The 14,247-nt window shown below is 36.4% G+C and overlaps 1 protein-coding gene across 2 annotated transcripts; it reads left to right on the plus strand.

The window, feature by feature from the left end:
* The first annotated feature begins 1,431 nt into the window (after window positions 1-1,431).
* LOC137404269 (glutathionyl-hydroquinone reductase YqjG-like) lies at window positions 1,432-13,158 on the plus strand. 2 transcript variants are annotated; one of them, XM_068090448.1, is made up of 9 exons: window positions 1,432-1,460; window positions 3,633-3,704; window positions 4,333-4,514; window positions 5,379-5,466; window positions 6,135-6,324; window positions 8,161-8,254; window positions 8,722-8,857; window positions 11,634-11,728; window positions 12,658-13,158. In XM_068090448.1, exons 2-9 carry the CDS (start codon window positions 3,641-3,643, stop codon window positions 12,751-12,753), a joined length of 945 nt encoding a protein of 314 aa, XP_067946549.1. In that variant the 5' UTR covers window positions 1,432-1,460; window positions 3,633-3,640; the 3' UTR covers window positions 12,754-13,158. The 2 variants fall into 2 exon arrangements, with proteins under 2 accessions (XP_067946549.1, XP_067946548.1); XM_068090447.1 differs by lacking the exon at window positions 1,432-1,460 and adding an exon at window positions 1,579-1,657.
* Window positions 13,159-14,247: the final 1,089 nt, after the last annotated feature.

The following is a 14,247-nucleotide window of genomic DNA, read 5'->3' on the forward strand; positions in this document are numbered from 1 at the left end:
AGGCTGGTCCTTGTACTTCATTTACATAATCTAATGTACTTAAGGCAGGGCCTCGGCTCTTATTAGTCGTTCAAATATATGCATTGCATTTGGAACCACACTCTTTCTGTTATCTTGAGCGATATCAGAACCATCCCAAGCATATAGCTAACTCCAAAGACCTAGTCTATGGGCTGTGCTGTGGTGATAAATTCATAGAAGCGTTGTCGACCCCGTCGACCTTGTCGACCTAATACAAAAACCACTCTGGGAGCAATCCCTTGTGCAAGGTGGTTGATGTTGACCGGTGGTGTAAGTCGACCTAGTCGCCTCCGCGTGTTGGTCACGGGCAACCCGCACACAGCGCCTGTGAAGGGTGAATGCAGACCGGTAGAATAAGCCGACCTAGTCGCCTCTACGTGTTGGTCGCAGGATCCAACACAATATATGTGATATATAAAAAAGATTATTCAATATATATATTGAATTACTTATACATAATATATTATTAATATACATGTATATAAATAATATACAATGATATTATATATCAATTTATAATATAATTTCATTCAGCGCTTTTATATAAATATAATATATATTATATATATCATATACAATATAAATTACACATGTAAAAATTTATATTCTATGCACATCAAATATGCCTAAATGAATATTATATATATAATATTTGCATGATGATGAAATATACAATAGTGCATTTTTTTGACAAATGATTTAGGTAATTTAATGCATAATTTAATTTGAATAAGAATTGATCTGTTACTCTTATTATAAAACATATAGCTCGTTTGAAAACCCAAACCAGAGACTTGCACATACAAAACCTATCACAATTTGAGCTACCAAATGCCAATTTAATTAAAACTTGCCTTTTGACTCGAGCATAAAAGAGTTATCTTTTTTAAATTATGAAATTATTAATATCATGTCGCAGGTAAATTTGTCTTCTTTCAAATAATATATAATACCACAAGTCTGCAACTAATTTCAGAGTAACAGCAAATGGGAGTTACTTTGTGCCATTTTGTGTACTGTAGTAATGTTTTGATCACGCCATTAAAACTTATTAGAAATGGACCGTTTGTTTGGAAACTAGCGTTTTGTTTCCTTTCGGTCACGGGACTTTGTGAAGCTATACGGCTCTGGGTTCATGGGTCATGTTAATTATAAGTAGACAACTCCTACTCCATATAAACATTGCTCACGGCCAATTACTGTTGTATAGGTATATATGCAGGCGTCTCTTGCTCGCTTGACTATGTTACAGGAACTTGGGCTAAGAAAGCCACATAGCCTTTGGAAGGCAAAGCCTCTCATACTCCTCTCACACAGGCTTGCAGGATTATGGAGCTTTCTCAGCTTATTGATAAAGCCAAGAAACAACTACATAAATGCGGAGAAGGGTGTGTATGGGGACATTCTTCGTCCCGATTCTTGAGTGAAGTGAAGTCGCGGTGAGTGAATATACAACTACGTGTACATGTACAAGTACTATGGTTAATTTTAGCCTGAATTTCTTAATTAATATTTACGTACATTGTGAAACGGGCGTACTGTTAGTTTGTTGGATTATAAGGCTACATTGGATGTACGTAAATGATGATCGCTTTGATTTTTTATTTCAGCCGGCTACTTAAGATCATTTGGAAGGGTTTGTAATTCTTTGACACTCACAGCAAAGTCATGACAGAGTTTAGTTGTGACTAGAAAATAAAATTTCAATGTTAAATATTGTTTTTATGTTCATACTGCGGTACTAAAGTCTGTCATTTGTTAAAGTCAAAGTTATTTGTCAAGTTACCGTTTCAGCTTTCCTTCAACGCTACAACGAGCAACGTGTAAAGAAGAATGATTATAGAAAAGAAATGTTTTATTCGTGTAAAGTTATAAGATTGGTTTTGTTCATTTAAGATTGGTCGAACTCTTGCTTTTAATTGTCCAAGTTAGCCTTATTTTGGACCATTTTCTGCAGTTGTGGGCGAGTTGTCAACTTCATGATAATCTTGTGATATATAATTATCTAGGGAAGTAGGATGCAGCATTAACTAGCTTAAATCAGTGTGGGCATTGGGTTTTTAATAAGTTGAAAAGTCTATTACAAGGGCCGTCTTTAGCTCGAAATATTTTGTTAATGCACGCCATTGCTTCATCTGTCGCAAAAAGATACCGAAATCAATGAAATTGCTTGTAGACCCACAAGCTGTGGAGTGATGGTTACGACCTGTTATTTTTTTCAACAAATATGCTCGTTTTTGCTTTCAATCATGAGCTGCTAAAGTTATTAGTGATTGTGCTAGAAGAAACATAGCTGATGGTATGCAAAGCTATGCTAACCAAATAATTTTCAATGTCCTAATTAATAGAGATAAAAAAGTGGATAAGTAGCATCCATTTGCCAAAACTAAATAAAGAGAATATGAGTAGCTAAGAATGCAAAACTTGTATAACATTATTTTGCGGGTCTCAGTAAAAAGTCACAATGATATTATTGGTTGATAGTCCATTGAGCTTTTCAGTTTGTTCCAATTATGTATTTTTGCCAACTTTGCACTTGTTTGTTGCCATTCTAAGGGTTTTTATAAAAGTGTGTTTTTGATTGTCAAACCTGAAAGCCTCGTTCATGGTAATAAAAGGGAATGCCGAGTGTTCAAAGCATACTGTGAGTATTTTTTGTTTTTGTGATCATGCTAGCTATCATGAATTGTGTGGAAAGCTCAATTAAAAATTCTATTGTGACCAGTTTTATCTTTTAATGAAATCAAAGAACACGCAGTAAGTTTTTTGTTGGCTGATATTAATTCTTTTGTAGTACACAATTAGTACAATATCAGTTGCATCCAGAGCAAACAAAAACTTGTGTTATTGCATAAAAGCTATTTTCACTTTTATAATTCAAGAGATTTCTTTTACCACACTTTTTGGATTAAAAAAAATTGGATAACTCTTGTGCTCTTTTGTCTTCTCCTTCATATTGGTTGCCTAATGTTAGAGCTACGTAGAGCTACTTTAGGGTGAAGTAATCTAAGTACTTATACATCTAAGTAGTTAGAAACACCAAGATTGGTCTGCAGACATTTTTAGGAATCGCCGCACACAATATCTAGTCAGCAAAGTAAAGCAAATCAGCAGTTGGTACTTCAATATTCATGTCTTCAATGGTATTAGGACTGCTATTAGGACTATTGCTATTGCTATTAGTTTGGCCTTTAATTGCATTTGCTTCTGCATAGACTATTCTTCACTTTGCTAGAGTATTCAGGGGCATGGTTTTTCCTTGTTGGTAAAAACTTCGATTTGGAACTTTAGGAGATATGATAGCACTGAGCATAACATGCTTTTACTTGTTTTATATTGTCTAATAAAGCATGCCAGAGTTTCGTATAATGGGAGATAAACTAACGATACATGACTACTCTATACAGTATGTTCTATATTCCTAAACTAAAGCTTTCTGTACTCAAATCTCTGTAAGTCTTTCTGGTTTGATGAATTTGTTGTTTGCTTCTTAAAACAAAGGATTGTCTTTCCTTGTTATTTAACATACACTATTGCTACTATGAGGACTTGTATTGGTAATCATTGGTAATTAGTGATGTTTTACTATGACTTTCATCTTTATACTCTAGGACAAAGCATGGTTAGCAAGACAGTCATAGAGGAAGATGGAACAATCAAGTCATTCAAAGACTGGATAAAAGGTGCATGTTTGGTTCAGTTTGAAGGATTTAGACTTTCCCTTAATAAGGCTGCACTGATATATCACATTTTAACCAGAGGTTGTTTTAGCCTTATATATAGAGCAAGTACTATTTGCTCCAATTTCTTGTAGAGCTCTTTTATTTTTTTACTTTAGTATTAGCTTATAATATAATAGAACCCTACTTGTAATTTATATATGTTTCATCTCTATTTTACTTTATTGGCAATAATTTCACTTTAAACCAATGTTTTTCAAATTGATCCATACAACAATCATAGAAGAAAAAAGGTTGACAGTCAGCCACTAAAATCAAATAAATGGTTTAACATATAGTGTTTAAAATACCTTTCTGTACTAAGAGAATGGATATTAGGTGGAAGATTGTTAAAGGAGCTAGTAATGATCATTTTCAAAAATAATTGGTAATGGTTGTATACAATTTATTCATATCACGTAAGTTGAAAAGCTGTGTTGAAAAGCTTCTCACTCGGCACATTCTATAGAGTTGAGTTTCTGGGATAGCGTAGTCACCTGCTCTCCCTATCACTAGTCCTAGTAAGGATGCGTAAAAAGGCACAACTGCAGCAGCTACTACTGTTCATCGTAGTTTCATGTATATTTGCTAGCGGATGGCAGTACAGAGTTTCAGCCAGAGAAGGGGCGTTATCTTGTTTACGGCGGACATGTCTGTCCCTACTCGCACAGCGTTACATTTACTAGGGCTCTCAAGGGACTGGAGGATGTCATCGGTCTAGATATTGTGGACTATGTGAATGTTAAGGGCAAAGGTTGGAGATTCAGTCCTGAGGTATGAGGCCAGCACGTCGTGCTTTAACTCTTTTTGCGGAGAGCGCAGTCTGGAGTCAATCTAGTTTACAGAGATAATTCATTCATGTTTATCTTTTCATGTCAAAATCATTGTACATGTATGTTGAAGCAAAGATTATTATGAGATTACATAACATTAAATTTAATTCATGTTGTACCTTAGCAATGTCTAACTTAACAATTACTACTTTGAGTAATCACATATTGCTTATTCATTGCTTATCATATTCACATGTTGCATTAAAACAAGTACATGTACATTACATGAAACTATGTGAAACGATAAATTTAAAACATTTTGTTGAAGAGACCAAGTTAATAAAGTGATGATAGATACATAAAGGTGTTGATAGAGATATGAATCTAGTCTTACTTTGACTGCCTCATCTATAAATTATTTTGTTAAAAGTGTTTCATGTTTTTATCGGTGTGGCATAAACATTTGAGCCTCTCTGATGACATTGAATTTACTTGGTTGTAAACTATAGACCAGAGGATTAGATTTCTACATACAAGTCTAAGGCTATTTTGTGCGCCGTAAACACTCAGATGTGCGTAGAGTAATCAGGTGATGCGAGAACACTCTGCCATACTATTGGCTATTGGAGTTTAATCAAACACAAGCCATCGTAGCAGCGGCTCTTCCAACATTTGCTTGAGAAATAACAGAATGTATATCTCAAAGTTTTTTTTATCATATCAAGTTTAATGAAATATACAATATATTTTTGTAATATATAAAACAACAGAACATTTTACTATAGCTGTGTTTAGCCGGGACTCAACAAGCTCCTCACTTGCGCGTGTACAGCAAGTCATACCCTTCCGTTATATTTTTTTACAGAAAGATGGCTGCGATGCGGACTCGGTGAATGGCTGTGAATATCTGAGGGAGGTGTATGAAGCCTCCGCAGCAAAGTTGGGTGCTTCAGGTAAGCTGTTATAATGTAGGATTGTACATGTACAAGCATGCTTAGATAACAATTTTGGTCATGTGAACCACACGCTAAATCGCATCAATAAGTTCGTGTAAGAGATGACATGAGTTTCTGGTTTGAGCATTACAAATAGAGAGATTCTGCAAATCATCTCCTGATGATCCATTAATAGTTACTGAAGGATGAAAGTGTAAACATTGCCATTTAATGGTCTTGTTTATGTATACATTGGCTGCCTCTCTTTACCAGATGGTTTTTTTCGCGTTGAAAATGTTAGGTATATTTTAAGAGCTAGGAAGAAGGCATAGACATATTTAGGATCAGAATGAAGTTTGTGCTTCCAACACATCAACAATAGAGTGGACCAGCCAATAACTGTCAGCATTACTTTGTGACCAATTTGCTAGGAGGTGGCTCGGGCAGCTTCGATTAGTTGCTGGTTTTGGTAATCTAGCTATACAATATGTAATGTCTAAAGCAAAGGTCATGAACTTTGAAGATGGGAAAAGATTTATACATCTGCTGATTTTTATACGCCTAAAAATGTAGGAAAAAACTTATTGACTTTCTCTCTGCTAGTAGAGTATTTAACTGCTTGCCTGTCATATTGAACGGATTGAAGTTAGCATTGTTAGTATAACTCCAGACATTCATTCTGGTAGGTTTCTCTGGCGTCGTGTGTCTTCCTACTCTGTATGACAAGAAATTGGGGCGAGTTGTTAGCCAAGAGTCAGGTGATATTCTCAGAATGTTCAACTCGGAATTCAATGACTTCTGCGTTAACAAGGACGTGGATATAAACCCACCTGCTCTGCAGGCCGAGATAGAGGAAACAGAAGCTTGGATTAAAGAGTATGTATCTTTCGAATAGTATGTGCATCTTACTGGCTGTTGGTTCGATTTCAACCTCCTACCTGTATAATCACAGACTAGTAGCCGCTGTCATTCTCCTAACCTCAGTCCAGATGTCTGTTTATACATGCTGGTTATATAGAGATATCTCTTCACTGTATATCACGGGTCTAATAACTCACAAGGTTCCTCTCTGTACTAATACCACGACCAAACACGAGCGAAACGAGTGTTTGGGAGCTTTATGATAAATACATATGCGCACACCGCTCCCGAAAATTATTCATCAACGCCATACCCAAACCCGTGTACCGAAATGTCATAAAAAAATTTAACCATTTTTGTGTGGAGTCATTTAAGTATAGTAACGATACAAAACACATGGGAACACATTTAAGTCTTTGAAAAGTGTAGACAATATCCTAAAACTTACCCATCTGATTGAATAATGCATAACTAGACAGATTAATTTAATCTAAAATCGCCATTAAAACCTGACGAGCCATTTTAAATCAAAATTAAGACTGGCCAACAAAACGCCCATAAAGCCATGCGACAGATAGTAGAACCTTGAAGCCGCGCGCATTTCACCTTTTAAACATGCTCATTTCACCAGTTTATGGCATTGTCCAATTGCCGAAGGTTTCTGTAATTAACGTAGAAGTACTGATAAGTAATCGTTTTTTTTGCCGATTTTAAAGATATTTTAGACACTTATAATGAGTACTTTGGTATTCCAACTGATGTCCAAAGCAGTGAAAGTAAAGGAAATGACGATGATATTTTTCTAACGATTCTTATAAGATTATTACAATATTTAATTATAAGAATAATCATTCGAATTTACAAGATCGAAGTATATAGTGACCGATGGTGTGCAATATGTTACTGTTATTATTTTTCTAAAGGTTTTGTTGGTGATACTACGGCTGTGCCCAAAATTGCGGTACTGCCAGCTGTTTTTAATATCTGCAAAATTAAGTGATAGGCCTACATTTTCTTATAGATTTAGTTATTTCTATGACAGCCAACTAAAATCTGTTTAGGTTTTAAATTCAGCATAATTTTTTGCATATAAATACAAAAATCTAGATAAATATCACAACTTGTTGATATTGGTTGCTATGATGTTTTGAAATGTAAACAAAATTGTGCATTGGTTTCCGTTTCTCAAACATTAACACCAGTTTTCTCAAAACTATGTTTTCTCACTAATGGTAAACATGCATTCAGTTTATTGACTGTAATTAAGCTGGAATCAAAGTTTTTTTGCAAAATAATTGAGAGATTTCTCCTTCTGCTAGTGTAGATAACTCTAAATCTCAAACTCCAGATTTAACCATGGTTTCTGTGATCATGACCCATTTCTTCACTTTGGTTACAGATAGCTGTCAAAACCATTCTACATTCAACACAACCGTCTTTCAAACTGTGTATATTACACAACAGCTTGCCATTTTACTTCTAATGTTGCAGTTCTCCTATTGCAGGGGAAAGATATAAACATATAATCTTTTCCTTTCATTATTGCTATTTGTTGTACATAATAACACCCAGTACATTACAGCTACCATTGCAGCTACCATTGCAGTTCTCCTATTGCACTGCAGTGCCATTTGACTGCTAATATTGCATTTCTCAACCAGCAGTACCCTTTCTTTTTTCCAATATCACTTTGGTCGTGGGCTGTATGACAGGGAAATTTCTAATTCATATAGGTCTGTTTACACATACCTGGTTATATAGAGATATCTCTTGACTACACCAAACTGTAGAATTTTGCTATTCCTGTTCTACCTAATGGCGGTATTTATGACTGTGTAATGGTCATTTCAGATCTATTGCTTCCATGGTGTACACCCCTGGCAGAGCTGAGTCACAGGAAGTGTATGATGCGGCTGTTGAAAAGCTGTTCGGTGGATTTGATAAGGTACAGTTAACTAAATATCTTCATGGCTTCAGAGTATAGACTTAATGGCTGGTTTGTATCAATCACTGTAAAATGAGATTACTCTTTCTTGTGTCAGGTTTTCATTGCCTGCTTTGTGATAGATACAAACTATACAATGTCGATCCTATATGTTCATACTATCAATTATACAGTATATATAATACAATAATATATATAATATTATTGTATTATGTATACTGTTTATTGTGTTATAACAATACAACAATATATATAATACATATTATTGTATTAGTATATAATACAAAAATATATATTAATGTATGTTAATATATAATATATTTTCTTTTAGTATATATAATATTATATTTATATTATATATAATACATATAAGACATGAGGTGGACGCCTGATGGCATTTACACTTGTGGTCTATACTACCTATATAGAATTTACATCTTCATAAGGCTGCGAGACAATATTTGCAGGCAGAATCTATACTGTCCAAAAAAAGATATCTGGTAGGAGATCAGCTGACAGTTGCTGACATCAGACTTTTTGCGGTCCTCATCAGGTTTGACCCTGTCTACTTCATCATGAGGTGCTGCCGAAAGAGAGTCTCTGGTAAGTCGGCAGTTAGTTGGCAGATGTTTATGAGAGAGCTTCGCCGGTCAACCGCTAAAGCAATATATAGCAGCTTCTAAATAATTTTGAAGCCAGTCCAGGACAACTCCCAGACCGGTGTGGGGTAAATTTGAACCCAATATGGAGCAACTACCGTTCCAAAAGCCTGTGGTTTGGGGCTGAAAGTTGGAGATGCTGAATTAACATATCTAATAGCAGGTCTGTCGAAGCTCATTTATGATGAAGGTACTTTGTGTATGACCATATGCCCGTTCAAACTGGTGGGAAGGTGAAACTCTAGTGTATTGACAAGAAAAGATTTTGAACTTGTTTAATAGTTTATAAATGTAAGTGGTGATGGCTTCTAAGTACTTGCCAACACTTTATGCATATCATCCTCAGTGCTGACTGTATGCATATCATCCTCAGTGCTGACTGTATGCATATCATCCTCAGTGCTGACTGTATGCATATCATCTTCAGTGCTGACTGTATGCATATCATCTTCAGTGCTGACTGTATGCATATCATCCTCAGTGCTGACTGTATGCATATCATCCTCAGTGCTGACTGTATGCATATCATCCTCAGTGCTGACTGTATGCATATCATCCTCAGTGCTGACTGTATGCATATCATCCTCAGTGCTGACTGTATGCATATCATCCTCAGTGCTGACTGTATGCATATCATCCTCAGTGCTGACTGTATGCATATCATCCTCAGTGCTGACTGTATGCATATCATCCTCAGTGCTGACTGTATGCATATCATCTTCAGTGCTGACTGTATGCATATCATCCTCAGTGCTGACTGTATGCATATCATCCTCAGTGCTGACTGTATGCATATCATCCTCAGTGCTGACTGTATGCATATCATCCTCAGTGCTGACTGTATGCATATCATCCTCAGTGCTGACTGTATGCATATCATCCTCAGTGCTGACTGTATGCATATCATCCTCAGTGCTGACTGTATGCATATCATCCTCAGTGCTGACTGTATGCATATCATCCTCAGTGCTGACTGTATGCATATCATCCTCAGTGCTGACTGTATGCATATCATCCTCAGTGCTGACTGTATGCATATCATCCTCAGTGCTGACTGTATGCATATCATCCTCAGTGCTGACTGTATGCATATCATCCTCAGTGCTGACTGTATGCATATCATCCTCAGTGCTGACTGTATGCATATCATCTTCAGTGCTGACTGTATGCATATCATCTTCAGTGCTGACTGTATGCATATCATCCTCAGTGCTGACTGTATGCATATCATCCTCAGTGCTGACTGTATGCATATCATCCTCAGTGCTGACTGTATGCATATCATCTTCAGTGCTGACTGTATGCATATCATCTTCAGTGCTGACTGTATGCATATCATCCTCAGTGCTGACTGTATGCATATCATCCTCAGTGCTGACTGTATGCATATCATCCTCAGTGCTGACTGTATGCATATCATCCTCAGTGCTGACTGTATGCATATCATCCTCAGTGCTGACTGTATGCATATCATCCTCAGTGCTGACTGTATGCATATCATCCTCAGTGCTGACTGTATGCATATCATCCTCAGTGCTGACTGTATGCATATCATCCTCAGTGCTGACTGTATGCATATCATCCTCAGTGCTGACTGTATGCATATCATCCTCAGTGCTGACTGTATGCATATCATCCTCAGTGCTGACTGTATGCTTATCATCCTCAGTGCTGACTGTATGCATATCATCCTCAGTGCTGACTGTATGCATATCATCCTCAGTGCTGACTGTATGCATATCATCCTCAGTGCTGACTGTTGTATCCAAAGCTAAAAACGGGCTGAATTCAAAAGATGATCTGGTCTGTACTCTTATACGTAACTCGAGGACAAATTCTCAATGAAAATTGCGGCGAAATTCGTTTGAGCCAAAGATATGGCTTTGTTAAGGTTTCATGGGGATCAAGCAATGTTATGTTTTATAAAATCATTAGGGGAGACCATCAATATGATTGGGTTCTCGTAGCTTTTGTTGCCTGTTTATTGGATGAAGCTAGATGTCTGCTATTGATCGACTGTTCTTGGGTAAGGAATGATGTTCAGACTCGCTCAGAATATCCCTTATATTATTATTGGCTGAGTGTGTCTGATGAAATGGTCAAACACAAGCTTTGGAGAGTCTGACTGCCCAGACAAAACTACATAATGTTTTCATTTCATTTGAAATATGTTAACTAGGCACAACTAAGACTCGATATGAGTGCCCTTCTGAGTTGAAGGCATGTTCACAACTGGATACGCTGTCAAAGGCTACACGGATACAGTAATCTGTAATATCGCTTTGCTTTTAACTACTGGGTACATTTTAGCTGAATAACAAGAGAGCTTCTGGCTCATGCAGAGTGATTGAGAAAGTATATTAGACCAGTTGGCCCCTGTTATTATCTTAGTTTAAAGATATCTGAAAAACTGCGGAGTGGACAGTGTCCTCTATCAACAGAAAATCACTAAAAAGCCGTTGAGTTTGCGAACATTGAGAAACACAATGGCTGTCACAATTTTGCGACCTAGTTTGATGTCTTCTGTGCTGCCAGCCATGACAGATGTTTGCCTAAATTAAACCTATTATCACATTCGTGGAGAGTATGTTGGTTACATGCGCGCATGGCTATTTAGTGAAACACCAACGTTTCAGCTAAAGGAACTAAGCTAGTGTCCAAAGTGATATGAAATATGCCAACAGCAACTGTTGTAGTAGCTTTGTTGTTCTTATTGACAGACTATGCTGCTCTCTGGCCATACACAAGAGACATTTACCAAACAGGAAATGTAAGAAGCACCGTTGTGTTTGAGCATATCGTCAGAGGATACTTTGTAAGTTATAACATGTATCTAAGTATTAATAAGCTATTGAAACACTATATACACCATGTTTCCATGATGTGCAGTACTTCAATGCAGCCCCATCCGAAGTCGAGGGGATGGTACATTTACATGCTGCGCAGTGGTTTTCAGCAAATTAGCCAAAGAAGAGAAATTGTATAAATCGAATCGCCGGATGGAGACATACATGTACATAGAATCGATCATGGATACCGAACATCAGAAACGGTCTTTTTATGCTTCTGTCATCATTATACTTTCACTTACAATACACATTCACAAGGTTTTACAAACCTTAACACAATTTTTACAAAGTAATGTATTTTTATTAAGTGTTTTTAAGTAATATATTTAAATGTTACTTTAAGACTTGCCACCTATTTTTCGAAAAGTGTTGGCATCGGTAACAAAGTCCGGGAAAGTAATCACCTCATCATCCTCGTGGGTGCAGACCATAATTAAATATAGATGAAAGAAGATCGGAAGAATAGAAAAAAAACAAGATAAGCGGGATAACTTTTGTACTAGTTTATGGCCCTCGATGAATCTGCCTTCACAGCAAGAAAGCTATGCGCAGCCACTGCGCAATTTCTGTTTCCTTGCTGCGAATTTGCACTGGCTTTGCCCTGATCAGTGCGCAATGATTTCCCGCCGTTTCCATGATTCGGAGAGAGCATAACTCCGAAGTACTGCGCATCATGGAAACAGTGAATATGAACAACTTCCTAAAATTCAGCCAAAAGATTTCTATTCTATGAGAGTTCTCGAGAGCCAAAAGGCTCTTTTATAACTTCACTTATGCTTGAAAAATGTTGGTACATTGTGTGCTTTTACTTACGTTAGATATCACCTTACGCCTCTACAGGATGCTCTCATAATTGTTTATGTAGATATTGCAGTGTCTATTGATACCTTTGCAGTTGTCTCATGTCCTGAAGCTGTTGAATCCTAATGGAATTGTCCCCTCTTTGCCCGAACTAAATTATGAGGAGGCGCACCACAGGGAGAACATTTAGCAGTTATGTCGGACATTGAATACAGCTCAGATCTGAAGAATTATCTGTCTTCTTACCAGCCATTCAATGACTTCCTGACATCATATTTGTACACTACAGCGCTTTGTCTTTTGACTGTAACTCAAGCAGTTTAAAGGGATTTGTTACAAAACAAGGCATAACGAGTGCGATCAATCTTACTCATTTTTACAAGGTTGCGGTGAGAAGTGTTTGGACATATTTTTGATCTTACGTACATATAAATGTTGTTTTTTATTATCTTTGGCCAATGCCTGATTTTTTTACAAAGTTTGCCATTTTCTTGCTGTGGTTTGGTATTATAGACCTATGAGTTAAGAGAGTACATTAATTTCTGCTGTTCTGCGTATGTTAACAAAAATAAAAAGCCAGAACATTCTTCTGCTATTTGAACTCTGTTTCTATTATATATTCACTAGATGAATGTCCGGTGTTGCCCGGGTAATAAAAGTTTTTGCACAGAAAATTTATTTTTATTTAACATATAACAACAGTTGCCATTCTAACTTTCAAACTTCATATCACGAGAAAAGTGTCTTGCGCAGTTTAAGCAAATTGAGAAAAAAAATGAAACGACTGTAAAGGTTTTAAAACTTTGTCAAACAACTGTAACTTTCAAACTTCATATTATGAGGAAAATGTTTTGTGCGGATTAAATAATTTGAGAAACAAAATAATACAACTGTAATTTAAGTGTTTGAATGTGGAATAATTAGCAAGGAAGAATAAATAGCTGAATTAAGTCTGTTTTGCTACGATTACTATAAAAAATGATTTGGTAATGATAAAATTAATACGAACGGAGAAAACAAAATAAAAATTTTGAATATGTAGAATAAATAACAATTCTTGCATAGAAGTGTGTGTGTGTATAAAAAAAATTACTGTTTCAGCAGAAGCTATCTATCAAAACTTTGAATACGGCGATACTTGTACCTCTCGATACTGGTACAAATGTAAAAATGAGATATCGGACTGTCTCTGTCTGGTACTTTATCTCACCGAATGGCGAGAATGTAGAAGCTATTCCTACTCGAGATAATACAATTGTCCACGTGAAAAGTATTAGCCTTTACCGATTTAGCAATTGAACCTTACGAAAAACCAGAAATAGAAGTTCATGAAAATACAAAAAAGCATGGCGTTTCTTAGAGTTTTAATTAATACATCTTTAGGGTATGAAATGGTAAATGGGTGTATACAGTATATAGTAAGAGCTATGAATCATGAAAGCCTTCTGTGAATCGTGGTTAGACAATTGGATTACAAACCTGCGGTTGCAATCTTCAGAGTTCAAATCCAGCACGATGCGAGATTTTAATTCAAAGATTTTAATAGCTGTTGTCAGACATACCGAAGGACATACACGCATACACAAACTTTGAGATTTATATATATATAGATGAAGATGACTGGTAAGCAGAAGACACTGAGGCACTGGCAGGCAGGTCAGCTCAAGTACTCGTGGTGCGGTCT

This window comes from Watersipora subatra, chromosome 9 (genome assembly GCF_963576615.1).
Source record: "Watersipora subatra chromosome 9, tzWatSuba1.1, whole genome shotgun sequence".
Lineage (NCBI taxonomy): Eukaryota > Metazoa > Bryozoa > Gymnolaemata > Cheilostomatida > Watersiporidae > Watersipora > Watersipora subatra.